General features: G+C 39.3%; 1 protein-coding gene across 1 annotated transcript in view; it reads left to right on the forward strand.

Moving 5' to 3' along the window:
- Positions 1-20,328, forward strand: part of LOC129741602 (uncharacterized) — a 62,195-nt gene extending 41,867 nt beyond the window's left edge. Inside the window, exons 4-6 of the mRNA XM_055733339.1 lie at positions 19,344-19,505; positions 19,571-19,668; positions 19,733-20,328. Of these exons, the coding sequence (XP_055589314.1) occupies positions 19,344-19,505; positions 19,571-19,668; positions 19,733-20,328 (856 nt within the window). The remainder of the gene's footprint in view (positions 1-19,343; positions 19,506-19,570; positions 19,669-19,732) is intronic.
- Positions 20,329-20,859: the final 531 nt, after the last annotated feature.

The raw sequence follows: 20,859 nt of genomic DNA on the forward strand, positions 1-20,859 counted from the left end.
ATTTTTTAAATCATCCGTAGGGGATGATTGTTCATATGGTGAGTATGCTGAACAGTAGATGTATTTTCTATCAGGCAGCGAAACCTGAACGACGCAAATGTCTCTTGTTGTTAGATTGGGTATAAGTGTTGCATTTAAAGAATTGTTTATCAATATACATGCACGAGGCGTTATTCGGGCATTAGTCATTCCAATTACACTGAACACAGTAAAGTTTGGTTTGAGCAAATTCCCTAAGTAAAAAGTTCCATTTCGGAAATAGGGTTCTTGGACCAAGGCGATTGATGCAGTTCCATTAAGGATTAAACGACATAAATTCAGTGTAGCGGTTCTTTTGTGCTGCAGATTTATCTGTGCAACCTTAACAGAAAGCATTTCTATCAAAGAATTCCACACATATTTCCATCAAACACAAGAACCTCTGCACCTTCATATCGACGCATGAAGCGGGGTATCCCATACAGGATGAAAATTTTAAAATAGTGTGTATAATCTGAATCCCACGAGTTGCCAGGAAAAATACGGCCCTTTGCACCAGTGCCTGGCTATAGTGCAGACCTTAACAACGTTCTGCTTAAGATAGGATTATTATACACCCTCCTACCCCCACTTTGGGGCCCGCAGGCACAGAACCACCTTGAAGCGGGTGTTTACAAAATTTAGGAGAATACAACTCGTGCATGCGCATTAATAGCAATAAGCACAATTGGTGAATCCTCCCTGAAGAAACTTGGCTTGGAACCAAGCCAAGGTTCCCCCCTCCCAATGTGATAGTCGCATTTGAAGAATGACTAACGCATATGGGAAGTACTGGATAAGTCGCCTTTTACGACGTGGACCAGTATCCCAGTGGTAGTATTCTATAAGCCGCCACCACACAGCCAACACAAATTACCACAAATTCAATTATTGGCTGCACAATTTGTGTGATTATTGACGTATTTTCTCTCTTCATCTCAGTTCCCCGCGTTTAACTAGCCAGGTCCAAACAAATTCTCGGAGTGAAAAGTTAGGAGGGAGAACTTTGACATTTGCAACCAGCAATGCCACATATACCGATTTTCTGGAATTTATACCGATTTTTGAAGAAAATTTCGAACAAGAGTCGGTATATACCGAATACCGATTTTTGGCTAAACATACCGATTTCATTCCGATTTTTGACAAATTTGGTCAAACAGAAAATTAATTTCCAAAATGCAATCAAAGCCTCAAAATCTTCAAGATGAATGTTAAAAATTAGGAACTAAGATAAGTGACCGCTCATAATAAATAGTATTCAGTATAAATAATTCAATAGCATAAAAATTCTTAATGATAGTAGTGTTTAAAGTAAATAACACAATATGGCTGCAGAGGACTGTCTCCGATGCTAAGCGATTGTCATTTTGCTAATCAGAAATGGCTTTAAACCTTACTAATGATTGATGCGAAGATTAATAATAGATGCTAAAGCTCTTATGAGAAAAGTGAATACGAAAAAAAACTGTTGAATCCTTTTTAAATTCGAAAAATAATTTCTATGTACAAGCACACAGAAAAGAACTACATTTCGATTACCAAACAGAATAACGAAAAAGATATTTTTTAAGGGGAATTTAATCTCGCCGGTTAATTCGTCCTCTCTACATATTAAACAAGCTAAACAACTAAAATGTCCAATTAATTGCTTTAATTGACTGTTTTGTAATTAAGAATTTGAAAAATATCATTTTTTTAAATATTTTTTCAGTAAACTTTATTTTAAAAGCTTCGGAAAAATCTGATTGGATGGATTTCCATACCGAATACTACATATTACTATTTTTAAGATATTTTTGTCATTTTACGGGATTTTTCAGCTTGAAGATAGTATACAGCGATTTTCATAACAAGTTCTTGTGTTAGTCATAAGTAGTGGAAATAAATTGGTGGCCAGACAAACCTGGACGTAGAACACGTATACGACACGTGTATCAATAAATATTTCACGGCACCCCAGCAAAACTAGAACCGACTATCTTTGGCTTTCTGGATTGCATACCAGATTTTGATTGAAAATTTAGTGTTCGAAATGAGAATATACAATCGAAATCATAAGCCAATAATAAAATTTATGAAATTTTAAACTTGAACGTACCTATGAATGTTGAAATCTGGATGGTAAATATTTATCTGAATTATGAATCAAGATTCCAATGTTGAATTCTGAATTAATGATTTCTGAATTCTAATTTTTAATTTTGAACTGGTTTCTTTATTTTAATGTTTTGTGAAAAAATATTGCGTAATTTTCAAACATTGCCTACTTTTCCAAAGAGTTTATTGAATTTTTTGGTTTGAATAATTTTTTTTAGTTTTTTATATCTTTTGTATTAAAAACTGAATAGAAAAACTGATTTACAAAACAAATTTATGCAGCTAGTTTTTTGTATTTATTTTCTTACACAGAGAAAAAGATATTTATTGGAATGTGAAATAGCTTAGTAATGATTTTCAATCAACCTGTGTTCAGACATTTGTATCTTACATCCACAATGAATACATATTTCTAATTTGAACCAATAATACTGCATAAATTGAAAATTAAATGTGTACAGGCCCCTTTCGTTTTTGGCAACATTCGATTTTGGCAACATTCGATTTTGACAACATCCGATTTTGGCACATGTGCCAAAATCGAACGATTCTTAGAAGCGACATTACTTTTTAGTTTTTTCTATAACAGGACCAATATAATTTGGACAAACACCAAAAATACGTTTTAACGTTCAAAAATGGTGATAGAATACATCAACAAAAACCAAAAATTCAAAAAAAAATTTAAAGTACTCAAAAATTACAAAATGATAAAAAATAAAAAAAATCAAAAACAAAAGCAAAAGACTAAAAATGACAAAATAAACTTAAAAATTATATTATTTTATTTTTTATTTACATAGTATTCCGTCTCACGACATAACTTGACGAACATAATTCCTAAAATTCACTCGGTCCATGGCAACCGTTCTCCAATTTCTCGGGCACCCCACGTTCGCCAGATCACGCTCCACTTGGTCTAACCACCTCGCTCGTTGCGCCCCCGCTCGTCTTGTTCCTACCGGATTCGTGGCAAACACCTGTTTTGCAGGACAGTCGTCCGGCATTCTCGCAACATGTCCCGCCCAGCGTATCCGGCCAGCCTTCACCACCTTCTGGATACTGGGTTCGCCGTAGAGTCGCGCGAGCTCGTGGTTCATCCTTCGCCTCCACATTCCGTTCTCCTGTACGCCGCCAAAGATGGTTCTTAACACTCGTCGCTCGAATACCCCGAGTGTACGCAGGTCCTCCTCGAGCAATATCCATGTCTCGTGCCCGTAGAGAACAACCGGTCTAATAAGCGTCATATACAGGTTACACTTCGTGCGAGGGCAAAGTCTTCTCGACCGCAGTTGCTTGTGGAGTCCATAGTAGGCACGACTTCCGCTGATAATTCGCCTCCGGATCTCACGGCTGGTGTCATTGTCTGCGGTCACCAGTGAGCCGAGATAGACAAAGTCTTCGACTATCTCCAGCTCGTCGCCGTCGATCGTGACCTTGTTATTACTGGACAAGCGGGTTCGGTCGGTCTCGGATCCGCAGGCCAGCATGTACTTCGTCTTGGACGTATTAATCATCAACCCAATCCTTCCTGCTTCGCGTTTCAGTTTGCGGTAGATCTCCTCCACCGCCGCAGATGATCTGCCGACTATATCAATGTCATCGGCAAAGCAGATAAGTTGACTGGATCTGTTGAAAATCGTGCCCCGCATTTCGCCCACCGCTCGTCGAATAACACCTTCTAGCGCCACGTTGAACATCATGCAGGATAGACCATCACCTTGTCGAAGCCCCCTGCGCGATTCGAATGAACTCGACAATTCACCCGAAATCCGCACACAGCACTGCGTTCCATCCATCGTCGCCTTGATCAGTCTGATTAGCTTCCCGGAAAAGCCGTTCTCGTCCATGATTTTCCATAGCTCGTTACGGTCGATCGTGTCGTATGCGGCTTTGAAGTCGATGAATAGATGATGCGTAGGGACTTGGTGTTCACGGCATTTTTGGAGGATTTGCCGTAATGTGAATATCTGGTCCGTCGTAGACCGTCCCTCCATGAAGCCGGCCTGATGACTTCCCACGAATCTGTTTGCTTGTGGCGTGAGGCGGCGGAGTAGGATTCGGGACAACACTTTGTAGGCGGCATTGAGGACAGTGATCGCTCGGTAGTTCTCACAGTCCAATTTGTCGCCCTTCTTGTAGATGGGGCATATTACCCCTTCCTTCCACTCCTCCGGTAGCTGTTCTATGTCCCAGATCCGGATTATCAACCGGTGTAGGCAATCGGCCAACCTGTCCGGGCCCATTTTGATGAGTTCAGCTGCGATGCCATCCTTCCCAGCCGACTTGTTTCTATTCAGCTGGCGAATGGCTTCCTTAACTTCACTCATCGTTGGGAGTGGCTCCTCTTCGTCGTTGGCTACGCCGGCGATGTACCTTCCCCCACCGTCTTGATCTCCTGCATGTGCGCCGTTCAGGTGTTCATCGAAGTGCTGCTTCCACCTTTTGATCACCTCACGATTGTCCGTCAGGATACCCCCGTCCTTATCCCGGCACATTTCGGCTTGCGGCACGAAGCCTTTGCGGGATGCGTTGAGTTTCTGATAGAACTTTCGTGTTTCTTGGGAACGATGCAGCTGCTCCAGCTCCTCGAGCTCCTCCTCCTCCAGGCGGCGCTTTTTCTCCTGGAAAAGTCGAACTCGCTGCCTCTTCCGCTGACGGTGATTTTCCACATTTCGACGGGTGCCTCTTTGCACTACTGCCGCCCGCGCGGCATTCTCTTCGTCCATCACCCTCCTACACTCCTCGTCGAACCAGTCGTTCCGTCGTGTTCGCTCCACATAACCGATGACGTTCTCCGCAGCACTGTTGATGGCTGTTTTGATGGTATCCCAACAGTCCTCGAGAGGGGCTTCGTCAAGCTCGCCCTCTGCCGGCAGCGCTGCTTCGACCGATTGCGCGTAGTCTGCCGCGACCTCAGGTTGCTTCAGTCGCGCGATGTTTAACCGAGGCGGGCGCCGGTTTCGCGTGTTGTTCACTACGGAGAGTTTTGGGCGCATCTTCACCATCACCAGATAATGGTCCGACTCGATGTTGGCGCCCCGACAGGATCTGACGTCGATGATGTCTGAGAAGTGCCGGCTGTCGATCAAAACGTGGTCGATCTGTGATTGAGTTTGGTACGGTGATCTCCAGGTGTACTTGTGTGGGAGGCGGTGCTGAAAAAAGGTACTACGTACGGCCATTCGTTTGGAGGCGGCGAAATCAATGAGTCTGAGGCCGTTTTCGTTGGTCAGCTGGTGCGCGCTGAACCTTCCAATTGTCGGTTTAAATTCCTCCTCCTGGCCGACCTGAGCATTGAAATCCCCGATGACGATCTTGATATCATGTTTTGGGCAACGGTCGTATTCACGCTCCAGCTGCGCGTAGAATTCGTCTTTGTCGTCACCGGTACTTCCGAGGTGAGGGCTGTGCACGTTGATGATGCTGATGTTGAAGAACCGGCCCTTGATTCTCAACCGGCACATTCGTGAGTTGATCGGCCACCACCCGATCACGCGCTTTTGCATCTTTCCCATCACTATAAAAGCTGTTCCAAGCTCGTGTGTGTTGCCGCAGCTCTGGTAGATGGCACGACCATCTGGATACGTTCGTACCGTGGAGCCCTTCCAGCATACCTCCTGCAGCGCTACGATGTCGAATTTGCGGCTCTTCAATTCGTTGGAGAGCACGTGGGTACTGCCCACAAAATTTAGAGATCGGCAGTTCCATGTTCCAAGTTTCCAATCGCTAGTCCCTTTTCGTCGCGTGGGTCTTTGCCGATTTCCATCCGAAATTTGTTGTTCGTTATTCGTTGCTTATGTTTTTTAGTAGTCACAGGCTCGCAAGGCCCGCAGCTAACCCCACTATCTCGCAGGAGGACCGTCGTGATGTTGCTGTTTTGGGTCCCGAACACCACCAGGACGTTGTTGCACTCCGCACGCCGCCCCTAACATGGAGAACAGACGCGTACGAAGCCCCCTAACTCATTCTGCATGCGACCAAAGCATCCACCGGGGTTGGGTACCCGATCTCCGCTAAGGTTGCTCGCACCCCAGCTAGTACCACGGGGAGGTAGAGAATCGGAGTTGCAGACAAGAGGTGATATGACCACTACCCGAAGGTTGGGTGTATGGGGTCTCGAGTTGCACATTGTCTACTTCACTAGCCCTTAAAAATTATAAAGAATGACAAAAACAGCAAAACTGACAAAAAACGAAGATTATAAACAAAACAAAAAAAAATGCTTAAAGCATCAAAACATGAGAAAAAAAAACTATAAAAATTCTATAAACGGTCGGAAATTGACTTAAAATTAATTAACGTTAATTATTACAAAAAGAGTCATTTTGTAGAAATAGGAAAAAAAAAATTCAGAAAAAAATCGTTCGATTTTGGCAACGTTCGATTTTGGCAACACAAAATGTTTGGGCATGTTGCCAAAAACGAACGGGGTCTGTATTTTATTATAAAACAATCCGAAATTGATTGTATTTTATTTTAATTTTTGGTTTATAAATTTTGAGCTCGTCTCAAACGTTTTACAGATATTAAGGTTTTGTGTTGAAATCTGGATACAATGTTTAAAATCTGCTAATAAATAAAATTATAAATGTAGATAAAACATGCTCGGATGTTGATTTTTCACCATAATTTAAACGAAAAGTGTTTTTTCAAATGTTGATATTAGTTCCCTAGGAAAAGATTTTGACTCTCGAATCAACTTAGCTATTGGTGAGGTACTGGTGCATGAACTTTCAATCCCACTTCCTCAGGCCGTGATAGCAGATATCGCTATCAAATTGTTATATTTTATGAAAATCGTTTCAGTTTCAGTAATTTTGATTTAAATACCTGGGGTAATCTGGGTGTAATTTTTTTTTGCTGCGATGATCCGGTGACATTTTTTTTTTCAAAATCTACGAATGACTTAAAACTCTCATTTCTGTGAGCTTTCTGTTTGTAGAAAACTTTAAAAAACATTTCGTTCCTACTGACACGAATGCCATATCAATGGTAAAATGTCTTTAAGGGGGGGGGGTGGGGGGTTTAGGGTCTAACACTTTCGAAAAATCGATTATTTTTTTATTTTCTTATTGTAAATCATTTCAAGAATGTTGTGTCAAATTTTCAAGTCAATTGAAGAAAACTGTAGAAGTTATAGGCCTCTATCTCCTCCTATCTAATACCGCAAGAATGCAAGAGCAGAAACTTCAAACGCGTTTTTCTCGAAAGCACATTTTTAAAGTCCGTGGACATCGTCATTTGAAAACTACTTATCCGATTCTTTTCAAATTTGGAACATAGTTTCTACATATAGAATACCAGACCCCAATGTTTTTCTTTTTTATTTTTTTTTACTTTGGGGTGATTTTACAGATAAAAAATGGCGGATTTTTTCTTGAAAAATCGTAGTTTTTACTTCAAACAGCCACAAAAATTTCATAATTTTTTTTAAGTTAAATAAAAACGTTGGGGTCCAGAAAAACATCTATTAAAAATATTTTGCTCTGATTTTTTGAATTCAGATGATTCTGTGCTGAGATACAGTGTCCACCGGAAATCCTGTTTTCTAAAAGGCATCCTCGAAAGTGCTCCGTCACCGGCTCATTTTTCAATATTTTTCTACGAAAAAATTACTAAATGTTCTTTTAACAATGCTTTGTACAATGCAAAAAATTTGCATACATTTGTTTGAATGATAGCTCTAGAAAAAAATCGTGAAAATGGTGTTTATTTTTACCTGTTAGACCCTACTCCCCCCTTAATAAAAATAATAATAATAATAATTTCGTTCCTCCCCTAGCTTAACCATTTCTGTACATCGTATCTAGGGGGCTTTTTTTCGATTACCTTGAAAAAAAAATTCTGTATTTTTCAGAAAAAAAAAATCAGACTTTCTGTGATTATAAAGAAAAATTTTTTGATCCTTTTTCTTTAGTTTCATTGAAAATTAATGATAAATTGAGTTTGTTTTACAGTTTTGTAGAGAAAAATCAATTAACATAACCAATCTAATCAAACTTTTCTCATTCGAAGTAAGTAATCAAAATTGTTTGTTGGAGAAATAGAATGAAATTTTGAATATTCTTAATTCAAAAATTCTGTTAAATCTGTGAATCTAATATATAAAAATGGAGGCAATTTTTTTGTAAAACCATCACGTAAAAATGGGCGGTCGGAATGAAGTGAAATTTGGAATCCGAGGGATTTTTGGGTCACATATGGTTTGTTTAAAAGTTTCGAGAATCTCACTTTTTCTGGAAGAAGGGATCTGCAATTTCTGTATGTTTGTTTGTTTGTTTGTCCTCTATAGACTCAGCCGTCTTAAGAGCTTGAGGTCTGAAATTTGGCATGGATGCTCATTAGGACCAGGAATGATGAAAAACGTTTTCAGATTTTCAATTGATCCTTTCTGAAGGGGGTCGTCCATAGAAGACAAATATTGTTTTCGCGATATTGACGTTACTTTTAGTCGGATAGTGTTGAAAATTTGCACATGAGTGTTTTGAAAAACGAGCAATTTATTTCAGGTGTCAAATTTTGTGTAAGGGGACAACTCGAACAGTTTTATGGCGATTTTCAAAAAATATCAATATCGAATAAGATAAAGACGTGTAGATGAAGTTATATATTTTCCGAGCAATTTATTAAGTTAAAGGTATAACAAAGTTTACTGGGTCGGCTAGTGTTTAATAATTCTATGTTCTGTGACAAAGAATCTTTGATGAAAGTTTGCTCAAAAATCAGTGAAACTACAGATTATTCTATGACTTTGACAACCTTGCTAGAGGGTCATAAGGACCCTAACCCACTTAGAAGGTTGATTATCACAAAGCATTCACAAAAGCTCTAATTTAACATCCAAAATTAGGAGCTACGTATAAAATTGAGGTTGCTGTCCGAAGATTTAATACAAAATTGGACGGAAAATCAATTAAAATTTCATTTAATTTTTAAACTGCAACCAAGAGATGGGTCTTGACTCAAACATTCAGTCAGCGAAACTTTTTTGTAGAGAAATGAATCCAACTTAGATGAAATTTCAGGGACTAGATAAGAGAAAATCGATGTTGAAAAACATGCGAAAAAAATTCGCCTTGTCTCCCGGTAGGACTTGAACCAACATCTTGCGCCTCTCCGGGGCCCATGTATTAACATTCTACTACAGGAGACCAACCTGGCGTATGAATATTATAGGCTGGTTGAGTGTCGATGTCTATCGGAATGAAGGGAATAGTTCTCCCATGTGATCATAATCATTTTTCTTGGTCTATTTCTATTCCCATCTTTTCATCTTACGGTATTTGGAATCAAGTTTGCTGTAGTAGGTTTTATACCCAGATTTTGCCGGGGTTTATTCGCTTTATTTGCTAAAACAAACAAAAAAACAAATTGTGTTGTAAAAATGTTTATTTATGGGTCCAAAACGAATTATTTCAAAAGTTTGAAAAAAATTATCATGAGAGGTTTCTTGAAAAACCAAAATACGATTTAAAAACTGCTGATGAGTTATGATGAAAAAAATTTTACCTCAAGCTTTTTTATCTTGATTTGTGTTGAGTAATTCCAGGATATTGACTAAATTTTTCCCGATGTTGACCAGATGTTTGGTTGATAATTTTGAAATCAAATACTCGGATTATACCAGGTTGTCCTTCCCGAATACGTAATGAAAATAATCCTGGCAACCTTAGTTCTAATATTGGGAAATAGTAAAACTACAAAGTAGTGTGACTAAAAGCGACATTTCATTCATTTATCGAAAAAATTGTCATTGTCATCAGAACACTGAAATTTTTATGACGGGCTGCTAACTTTGATTGGTTATGAAATGGAACATTTATAAAAGCAATGCAAATTTAATGATCGCAATTTCCCAATACAAAAACGGAAACCATAGAGGAAGGAGGTAGGCAGTCAAACTCGTCTGAGATTTTCCCTTTAGTTTTCTTTTTTGACTCCTGTGATTGTATTATTCTTACCGATAGTTGTACCTTTTAGTTTACAATTTTGATGCCAGATAATTTCAATAAACTCAGAAAGAAATATTACTTATCAGGATCAAATTGAACACTTTGACAATACTGTAACAACACACAAAGTTATCAATATCATTAAAACTGTTTTGCATCGAATAACGCAAGTTTCGGTTATTTCCAGTTTAAGAAAAACCAAAAATTGCCAAGAAGCGTTCTCGCAAAAGTCGACACTCGATTTTGTTTTAAAATTTGAATAAAATTCCTCAAAATGTGCTTTTTGAAGGTCACGATGTGGTGGAACCAGTTTTCCGCACCGAAACACAAAACTTGATCTCATTTCGCTACTCCAGGAAGTTGCTCCGATCCGAATCGGATGATACCACTCCTTCTGCTTTTTTTCGCTGTCTCTTTCCCCCATGTCACCCCGGTATCTTCTATGCTAATAAAGCTCCCAGTGTTTGAAAATTGGAAATGAAAAGCGAACAAAAAACCGGACTGATAGCGTTCTGGCTCGATCCGTATCTGAATACTAAATTGATTTAGACGAAAGTGTTTCGAATGATTAGAATCGAGAACCTTTTGTTTAATGGCGGAACAAATTATAAAAAGCTCCATGGGGTCTTGATTAGTTGAGTGCAACCGAAGGCGGTTTTTGAACCGTTTGGAACCACCATTTGCCAATTGAACAAAGCCCACAATTCACACCAAAATGTGCTTAGTCGAAAAAGCTGATTTGAAAAAATGGATCTACGAAGATGCGTTGCTGGGATGTTCTTTTGAGAAACGTGTGTTGCCGTGGGCGAGTGGGTTGGTATATATTATCATATAAATTTAGATCGAAATTGGAAGGTTTGGCAAAAAACCAGAACAAGTTTTGTGGCGTTTTCATTCTTGTTAACAAGCAAAACTCATGGAGATATTTCGTTCGTAGCAAGAATCCAAGCTTTTTCTGGTCAATTGAATGAAAAAAAAATATATTTTTTTTGTTAAATAATGTTGAAAGTTATTCTAAAAAAATAACTTAGAACAGTATTTATCAACTTAGTAAACATAACCTTGATATTAAGATGGAGACATAAGATGGTATGTATTTAAAATATGAGCTTGATATTAGGAATGTCAAAAAGAAATGCAGGAAAATAAAGATTTTAGAAATTCAACACAATCGTTAGCCAAATTAATAAAAAAAAATATTGATAGAAAACATAACAATAGTTTCATAATGAGGCACATTATTGATAATGACCGAAAAATAAATTAATACGGTTAAGCTTATTGGATCCTAAGTAAAATGGAATTCCGCAAACAAATACTCATTTATTTAACATAAGAAGATGGATTATTTACAATCCAGCATTATTTTTGCGCTATATTCTGTTCAAAAACTACCCTAGTGACCAACTTATCCTGTCTTTGATTATATTCGATGAATTTCTTTCTTGTATTTTATATTTTCAACTACACTCAGAAAAATACTATTATGTATGCCATAAGATTCTCTTATGAAGTGGCGCCATAAGAAAAATTAATGAAATTCATAAGATTGTCTTATGACGCGAATGAATTCTGAAGATGAACGCCTACTTCAATGAGAGGTTGTTGCTTTTCATAAGAGATTCTTATGGAAACAGTAAATCACTTTCTAATAAGAAAATTTCTCGATATTTCATGCTGAAAACATTCACTTTATTGTTTGCCAAATTTGTTTAAAATTAAATTCTTCATGGTCGCCATCAGCAGCGCATCAACAGACGGCTCCATCAAAGTTTTTTTTTTTTGCCGCATCTTAATCTTCGACCTTTCGTTTTTTGCCGATCAGCTTGCTGAAAAGTAAACAAATAATGTATTTTAGTTTACTAATATATTCAACGTTCACACCAAAAACATCAAATCGAACTCACCATTCCGGAGATAACAATATCATTTAACATTGAAGGAAAACTATAATAACTATGAACTGGCGATTGCTTCGTACTGTTAGATGATGAAAAAAAAACTGATGCTATGAATGAATGTGTTCATCATTTTTCCACAATGCCGTTTCTTCTATTTTTCATAAGAACATCGTATGAAAATTGAAAGAATTTCATAAGACTCTTATGAAAAATTAGTTTGGACGCAAAAAAGTGGTTCATAAGATGTATCTTATGAAATTTATAATAAGATTTCCTCTGAGTGTATAGTTGCATGAACAATAATTACTTTTATTCTTTTTTAACACTTTTTAAAGTTGTACTCGTCATCCAAGTAGAATCTCTTTTTTTATAAACTTTATTATATGATAATTACACCCACAAATTAAAGTTACCGCAATGAAATAAACCCATAAATGGTCATATAATGATAAAGTTTTGAAGTTGTTGACGCCTTAAAATGAACCTAGGGCAGACAAAGATAGCATGTTCTGCCGATTCCTCCGTATCTACGGATTCCGGGCAATAAGACGAGCTGATAAGCTTAAACCGATGAAAATATTGCTTAAAGCACCCATGACCCGAAAAGAAACTGCGACAGGTAGAAGTTGACCTTTCCATACTTCCGATTTACTCTGCCTGAAAGTCGTGGGATTAGCCTATGCGCCCATCTTGCGTTGTTGATGCGTCCCATTGCTCCTGCCACTTGAGCATTGACGCTGCTCGTTGAACTTTTCACACTCCTCTAACAGCTCTTGCTTCGTAACTCTCCATATCCTCCGTCAGAGTTATGTCGATGGGAAACATGCCCGCGATGCCATCTGCTGATATGGTCCTGTATGCATAGGAAACTCGCATGGCTATCAGCCGATGTGTGCTTTTTAATTTGGATCTGTTGCGCTCTACCTCTATAGAGAAGCTCCAGGCCGCTCCTCCGTATCGTAGTTTCAACAGTGCCACGCTCACAAGGGGACGTCTCTTGCTACTCTTTGGGTCATGACAGGAAATTTTCCGCTGAACAACTTTGTCGAATATTATAACTTTGTATCTCTTTAGACAAAACAAAGCTATTTGATAGGTGTATGTCTTTTGGCATTGATAAACAATAAATTCAATTGACATCACTGATTGTGCCCTGCGAAATATTGCATGAAAAGTGGTCATGCAATTCCTTGCTAGGCACTCAACAGTGGTGTCAATTGAATTTATTGTTTATCAATGCAAAAAGATATGTACCTGTTAAACAGCTTATAACTTTTTTGTCGAAAGAGATACAAAGTTATGATATTCGACAAAGTTGTTCAGTGGAAAATTTCCTTTAGGAAATTCATAAAATGGCACAAAAACCATAATCAAGCTCGGTTCCACAGAAGAAACAAAAATGATGTTGATTTTTCAATACAAAATTTCCCACACAAACCTTAAAGTTCAAATTTACTCATGTAAACGTTACTTGAAAATTCTGCAAAAAATCATGAATGAGTTTTGGACCAAAAAAAAGCTTTTAAGACCCCAGGGTTTGAGAAATTCAAAAATGACCCCAAATCGACTTAGTCTATTATACATGGCATTCCAAAGCACAGGTCCTAGTATGGAACCCAGTGGAACACCCGCTGTTAGAGCAGTAGATCATAACCCAGTTTCAGTTTCGTACGTCAGGATTCGATTTTCGAAGAAGCTTTTTGCAGAGGGTTTTGGGAACACGCATCATGTGAAGCGATTTGGCAATAGCTTTCCAGCTGACATTGTTGAAGGCATTCTTAACGTATATCGTCAAAATGGCGCAGTGACCAATATCTGTCCGCTTCGTATATTCCGTAACCATTCGGATGGCGACCACCGTAGATCTCCCTTTCCGAAAACCGAACTGTCTGTCCGACAATTCACTTTCGCCTTCTGTGTAGATAATAAGACTGTTGAATATTATCCTCTCCAATAGCTTACCAAAAGTGTCCAGCAGATCAATGGGTTTGTACGATGATGGGTGTTCTGGAGGTTTCCCAGGTTTCGGTAGTAGCACCAACTTCATCGTTTTCCATGGATCAGGAAAAGATCCCTCGTCGAAACACTTGCAGCACCTCTGAATGTATCCGGAATGGTCTGTACCGCCACCTTCAGCACAGCATCTGCGATTCCGTCCGGACCGGGGCCTTATTCACAGCAAGTTTCTTAGCGATAGCCACAAGTTCCTCGTTCGTTACTGGCTCGATGTCGTGGACTCCCGCGTCGTACGGGGTAAGTGACCACTTCGTTGGGCCATGCTGCGGGAAAAGATGTGCAACGATCTCTTTCAGTTTTTTTGGACACTTTTCGGTCGGCGACCTTGGGTCACCGAATCTCGCCAGTACTCTATAGGCCAGTGCTCGCCAGTGCTCTATAACTCTATAGCAGGCATGTCAAACTCGTTTAGGTGTGCGGGCCGCATTAAAAATTTTCTATGACGTAGAGGGCCGCAGCGAAAATCAGTTAAATCGGTACATTCAGCTTTAGTTTTTTTTGCAGTAATATTTTACATAAAAATCAGTGGTGTTTTTTTTGTGACAATTTAAGACGGGGCTACGCGGGCCGCATTGACCTAGGACGCGGGCCGCATGCGGCCCGCGAACCCCCAGTTTGACATGCCTGCTCTATAGGCTTGATCCCATAAATAGATTATCATCTACGCTCTGGCATAACACTCTGTAACAGTTCTCTTTTCTTGTTTTAATAGCTCGCTTAAATGCCCAATAAACGGCACCTCTCGTTTCGTTCCTCGCCCGTTGAGTTCGTCGTCTGGCTTTAAGACAGCTTGTGCGAAGCTCAGCAATTTGTGAGGTCCACCAGTAAGTTGGTCGTCGCCACCACTTCGGTGTATTCCTTCTGGCCATGGTGTTGTCGCACACCGCTACCATCATTTTCGTCAGCTGCTCATCACTATGCGCGTCACCTGCGATGCTTCCAGCATGTATATAGCTTCGGTGCACACATCCTTATCGAAAACTTTGGTCTTCCATCTCCGCTCATGAACTGGCAGTTGCCTTACTGACACCGGATTTTGGTCTCCTACGCTATAATGTATTGCCTGGTGATCACTGTGTACATAACGTCACACAATCTCCAACTCATGTCAGTTTTTAATGATGGACTTGCAAAGGTGATATCAATCACTGAAGTTCTATCTAGCATTCCATGCTTGTACTGATGAATCCAGTGTTGCACAGCTCAACCTCCAGTCTCGCGAAGGAATCCAGTAGACTGTGGCCCCTAGCGTTGTTGCACCCAAGGTTGCCGAAAAAAATTCTGTGTTTTTGAAAAAAATAATTCTGACTTTCTGTGTTTTTGCCCAAAAATTCTGTGATGGATTTCTGTGATGCTATTTCTTTGAATTTCATGGAAAATTCATGGTAAATTGGGTCTTTTTCACATTTTAATTAGGCGAAATCAATAACCATTACTAATTTTATCATACTTTCCTTATTCAAAGTATGAAATCTAAATTAGAATTTGTCCAAAAAACTGTTCGGGGCCATTTCTGCACATTGATAATTTCTGAAATTCATTCAAAATTTTAAAATTCTGTGAAATCTGTGAAAATTTAAAAATTCTGTGTTCTGTGACACAGATTCTGTGATGAAAATTTCCTCAATATTCTGTGAAATTACAGATTTTTCTGTGATTTCGGCAACCTTGGTTGCACCTACTACCCCAGTTAACCGCCCATGTATTGAAGTCTCCTTCTATTACTACAGGGGTACTTCTTGTCAGTTTGTGAGTGAGTTCATCTAACATTGTGTTGAACTTCCCGATCGTTCATCTTGGTGGAGCGTAGCAGCTGCAGATTCCGTTAATTTTAGCAATCACGAATCCGTCCCGAGAATCTACCACTATCTCCTGGATAGGAAGGTGAGTTTTTCAAAATAGAATAATGTGTTACGGCAACACTATGGGGGTGCAAATTGAATTGAATTGAATTTTTGTATCTACTTTTAAATGACCCAATATAAAAATCAACGGTTCAAAATAAGCCTATGTGCATCAATACTTTGCACATATGTTCCATCATTCTTTCGCTACTACACTTTGCACTAAACCTTCGTTTTAAGAACACGATGATATTTTCAACAAATTGAAAACTGGAGCAAATTCAATAAGTTGCTAAGCTGCAATTTTTGAATTAAACACATGCACGTTCAACGCCATGGATGGCCAAACTCCTCAGAATGGCTTGTCCAGTGAAAGAGAGTGCAATTTTTTTCGTCTGCTCCCCCAATCTGTGCGGGGAGAGATACATAAATCGCACTGAACTCAAGCGCGAGAGCATTCACATCCGCTGATGAAGAGAATTCCCTTCTCCGGAAAAATCTGTTGCGCATTGTGTTGAGGAGAAATCTGCGAGCTGACTCAGTTTGTTCTTGGTACGTTCACGATAAAAGATGCTGCTTTCCGAATCAAAGGTCTCAGAGGTGTAGGTCCTGATTTTCTAGAAGTCGTCCTGATCTTAATTGCAATTGATTTTGTAATAAAAACAGTTTAACCTCTTAAACCAATGATAATCTTCGGTTCAGATGATATTTGAACGGTGTTTTTCGGTATAAACTACAAGCCACCTGACTTTTATCTCTTCTGTTGCATAAATTAAGGCGTATACTGCACTGCTATTTCGCCTTAATTCATGCAATCTAAGAAGAGCTGCATTTCATTTCCACCAATCTACTGGTGTCCTGAAAATCCTGTTTTTGTTCTTCGCTGTATCCTGATTTTTTGACGAAACCACTTGGCACCTCTTCTTCGAACGCTACCTTTTGCAAAAAAAAAAAAAAGAATTCAAAACAGCTAACAGCGGTAGAGAAATTGTTGATAATTTTTCTACGTTATGTGATGGGAGTCTAAATAATTTATTTCTTCTTTACTCTGAGGTGTACGACTGAAACGGCGCTCTTTCTCCCATTCAGATGCAAATGCTCCCACCAGAGATGCCAATGTGCCTGATTTTTCAGGCATTGCATGATTTTTCGAGGCTCTGCCTGACAACCTGATAAGCCATTGAATTTTCCTGATTTTCGAAAATATGCCTTATTTTGCCTGATTTTTGTGAATTTTATGGAAAACGAGCAGTGAGGAACTGGATTTGGTACCATAGCTGAAGTGAAAAAGTGAAAATGTGGCTGAATCAAAGCAATCGAAACATTTCTGTTAATTCTTATTTAAAAAAGAGATTTAAGAGCAAGTTCACTGGTGTTGGGAAAAAGTGGTAGAAATTTTGACATTTTGAAAATTTTACCATGCAAAAATGTTTTCAAGATCTTTGGACGTTGTATTTTTTTACAGTACTGTTTCTATTTCAACCGTATGTGATAGAAATATTGCTATTTTTGCATCACAGCATGCGAAAATACAACACGTGTTGTAGAAATACTTGAAGGCCACAGATCTTAAAAATGTTTTTAAATGGCAAAATTTTCAAAATATTCAAAAAGTGACAAAATTCACTTTTTTCCAACACCAGGGAACTTGCTCTAAATGGAATCTTTCGATTGCTTGATGCAGTAGAATTATTCAACGTAGTAGGCTCACAACACATATTAGAGTGAAAATGTCAAAAAAAGGTCATCACTTTGAACGAAATTTCCGTTACTTTAACGTTGCCTGATTTTTATTTCGCCAGTTCCCTGATTTTTAAAAAGAAATGTTGGCAACCCTGGCTCCCACACTTGCCGTTCGAGTCACTTACAGCTCGTGTAAACTCGGGTAACGAGTGGAGCACGATCAGCGAAAGAGGATTACACTCGGAAGCCGAACTGAACACAGTGTTGTTTTCTCCCGGCTCTTTGTTGTTTGAGAAGAGCCGACCAATCCTGTTCAACGCTTAGAAGGTATGCGCTGTCGCTTAATTGGTTTACATGTCCCAGAGTTGAGGCTGACTAGAAACGCCATTTTCGATAACAAGATAAAAATAGAGGCACTGAAATTAGAATAATAAATTATTCACTGAAAAAAAAAGTTTGAATTAATGATCGGCCAAGAACAGAAAATTTAGATAATCGATAATTTAGTAAAGGAAGAAATTATTTATAGATTAAAATGGCTAGATATCAAGCTTGTGAATAAATTTGTCGAAAAATTTAATCCCAGTTTGGATGTGAGTAGTCAATCATGAATTCAATTTAAGTACAACGTGTGTTAGAAAGCTTGACCATAAACATACGAATATGTTTAAAAAAACTCGACCAAAATCACTTAACAAGCAGCACTGGTGAATTTGATTAGGATTTATGAGCTTTAGTGAAACAACGCTGCCAAGAACAAACAAAACATTGCTTGACGAATTTCCTTCATAATTCAATATTGCATTGAATTGGTCGGACTACTTTCAATGATGGCTAGGTTTCAGAGTTCAAAGCAAAATCATGTTCGTTTTTCAGAACAAAATATGGAGTTTCCCCAAATAAAGGCGAAGCGAGGCGCTCTTCAGTTGAGATTCTTCACCTTAAAACTGTCATTTTGCCACACGACAAAATGCCTTATCTTAAGTCCCTATTAACCACTAATAATGTCAAAAACAAAACTTGACTAACGACAATAAAAATCTGAGACGCCAGCGCCATAATTATCCGCTCGCCAGACCGATTGAACTTTAGATGTGGTCCGTTTTCCTCCAGGATTCTTCCTCTGAACCGAATCCGGGAGCAAATCGTTGTCAATTTTTGGGTAGCTCGCTCGGATATACAAAGACGACGATTGCTTATATTCATAATCATTATTTTATGCTGAACATCAAACATTCCGGTTCGAAGCCACCGGCAGCAGGCGTAATGGTTTATGTGCCACGAGTTCATCCGCGGGTGTGAAGGCCCAGAGGTTGAGCTCGAGCGATGAGGAAAACGAGATTTTATTCTAACGAAGTTTTTGGAGAAAAACTTGGCTTCAAACTTGTATAGTTGTGTCAAGCTTCTCTGTGTAATGGATTAACTGTGCACAACGGGTGAACTCGACCGGATCGATAAGCGGGATGAGCTTATGTTTGTGCTTTGGCTGGTGGTGACACATAATCGTCATCCGAGGGGTGAACTGTCTTGGCATTTCGTCAAATCAGAATCGGAAAGAATCAAATGTTTCGTTTAGTCCATATTTATATCGTACTATAAAAACCATGCTACGGTTCAGAGGATACTGCATTAGTTCGGTTGCCTTAGCGGGGTTTGGATCTGAAAGTTTAGGTTTTTATTGCATAAGGGGTTGCACGTCAAAGAATAGCAATGAAGTGTCTTGTTTTGGTAAGTTTGTGCCAGGTTGCAGCGCATTGCGGAAACGAGCGATTCTACACTTAGTGATGCTATGGCGAATGGTAATTCTTACAGTTGGTGCTCGCAAGTTGTGCTCTGGCTCAGGAAAAGGATGCCCGGTTCAACGATGGCCGATACTACCCGGAACTTTATCAGGGAAAATACAACGATGGAAAGTATCGTCCGGATAACAGTGGAGCTTATCGACCAGATGGTTCCGGTAGATATTCGGGTCAATATGTACCGTACAAGTAAGCAAGGGTCAAAAGTGTTACGTCAAAGACGCTAGGAGTAAAAGTAACTTTCTTCAAAACAGAGAGGGCAACTACCGAGTAGGTGGACAAGGAGGATCAGGTGCTGGCGGTGGTGCTGGGGGTGGATTCGGAGGGCAAGGTGGACGAGGCGGACAGGGTGGTCAGTTCCTAAGAACAAATCTGTAAAAAGAAACATCCAATTTTACTTTGTGTATGATTTTCAGGATTCGGTTCAGGAGGTTCGGGAGGCTCGGGAATAGGAACTCGTACGGGAGGCTCTTCGGGTGCAGTCGTTGGCATCGTTAGCAGCAACTCTGGATCCGGAAACACCAAAGCTGGTGCATCGGCTTTCGTATCCGGTTCGGGTTCTGGTTTCGGATCCGGTTCTGGTTCAGCTTCAAGCTCCGCATTTGGTTCTGGTTCAAACTCCGGACAAAAACTTGCAGTTTCCGTAATCGCTCCCCCAGCTCCAGCCCCCAAGAAGGTCATCAAAAACTACGATTCGGCTGGATCCGGTTTTGATCGCATCAAGGAACAGGTTAAACAGTACAACAACGACGGTTACTACTACCGGTATCTTACCGAACAGAACGCACAGGTTGCCGAATCGGGTCGTCTAGAAGACCGGGAAACCGACAACGAAGCTCTGCGGGCTAAGGGCTTCTACGAATATGTTGGAGACGATGGCGTACGGTATCGGGTTGATTACACTGCCGATGAAAATGGATTTGTGCCTCAAGGTGCTCATCTGCCAGTAGCTCCCGCTATTCCTGAGCAAATTCTTCGTGCACTTGAGTATGTGCGGAAACTGCAACAATGAGTCGCAGAACTTTTGTTCTGATCTTTCAGAGCAGAACCTTCAGTCATTCTCGTATGAGATTCTACTAATGTAGTGTGTATTATATAATTGAATTGTGTCATAAATTTGTATATTGGAAAAATTGTTGCCTTTTACTTGTAGTATTCTTCGAAATTCTTATTGCTATAATTAACACGAGGTGATTCCAAACAAGCTCATTGAATATAGCTTTGGCTATAGTTTAGGGTTACCATACGTACTCTTTTAAGAGTACATGTACTCTTTTGCGATCAAGAAATGGCCGTACTCTTCTTTTTGTGAAATTTTACGAAATGTACGCTTTTTAATGAGAGCTATTTTATCAGAAATATGAACTCGTTTGTTTCAGTATATGAAGTGTTCTTAGGTTTACTACATCCTATATCCTATATAATTTTTCACTAATTGAAAAAAAAATTAATAAATTTATCTGAGTGTATTCAGGTCGGAAAATCCGGGCTTTGGGTTTTTAAATTTTCTGTGAAAACGGGCAATATCCGGGCCAATCAAACA

Source organism: Uranotaenia lowii, chromosome 2, assembly GCF_029784155.1.
Source record: "Uranotaenia lowii strain MFRU-FL chromosome 2, ASM2978415v1, whole genome shotgun sequence".
In the NCBI taxonomy this organism is placed as follows: domain Eukaryota; kingdom Metazoa; phylum Arthropoda; class Insecta; order Diptera; family Culicidae; genus Uranotaenia; species Uranotaenia lowii.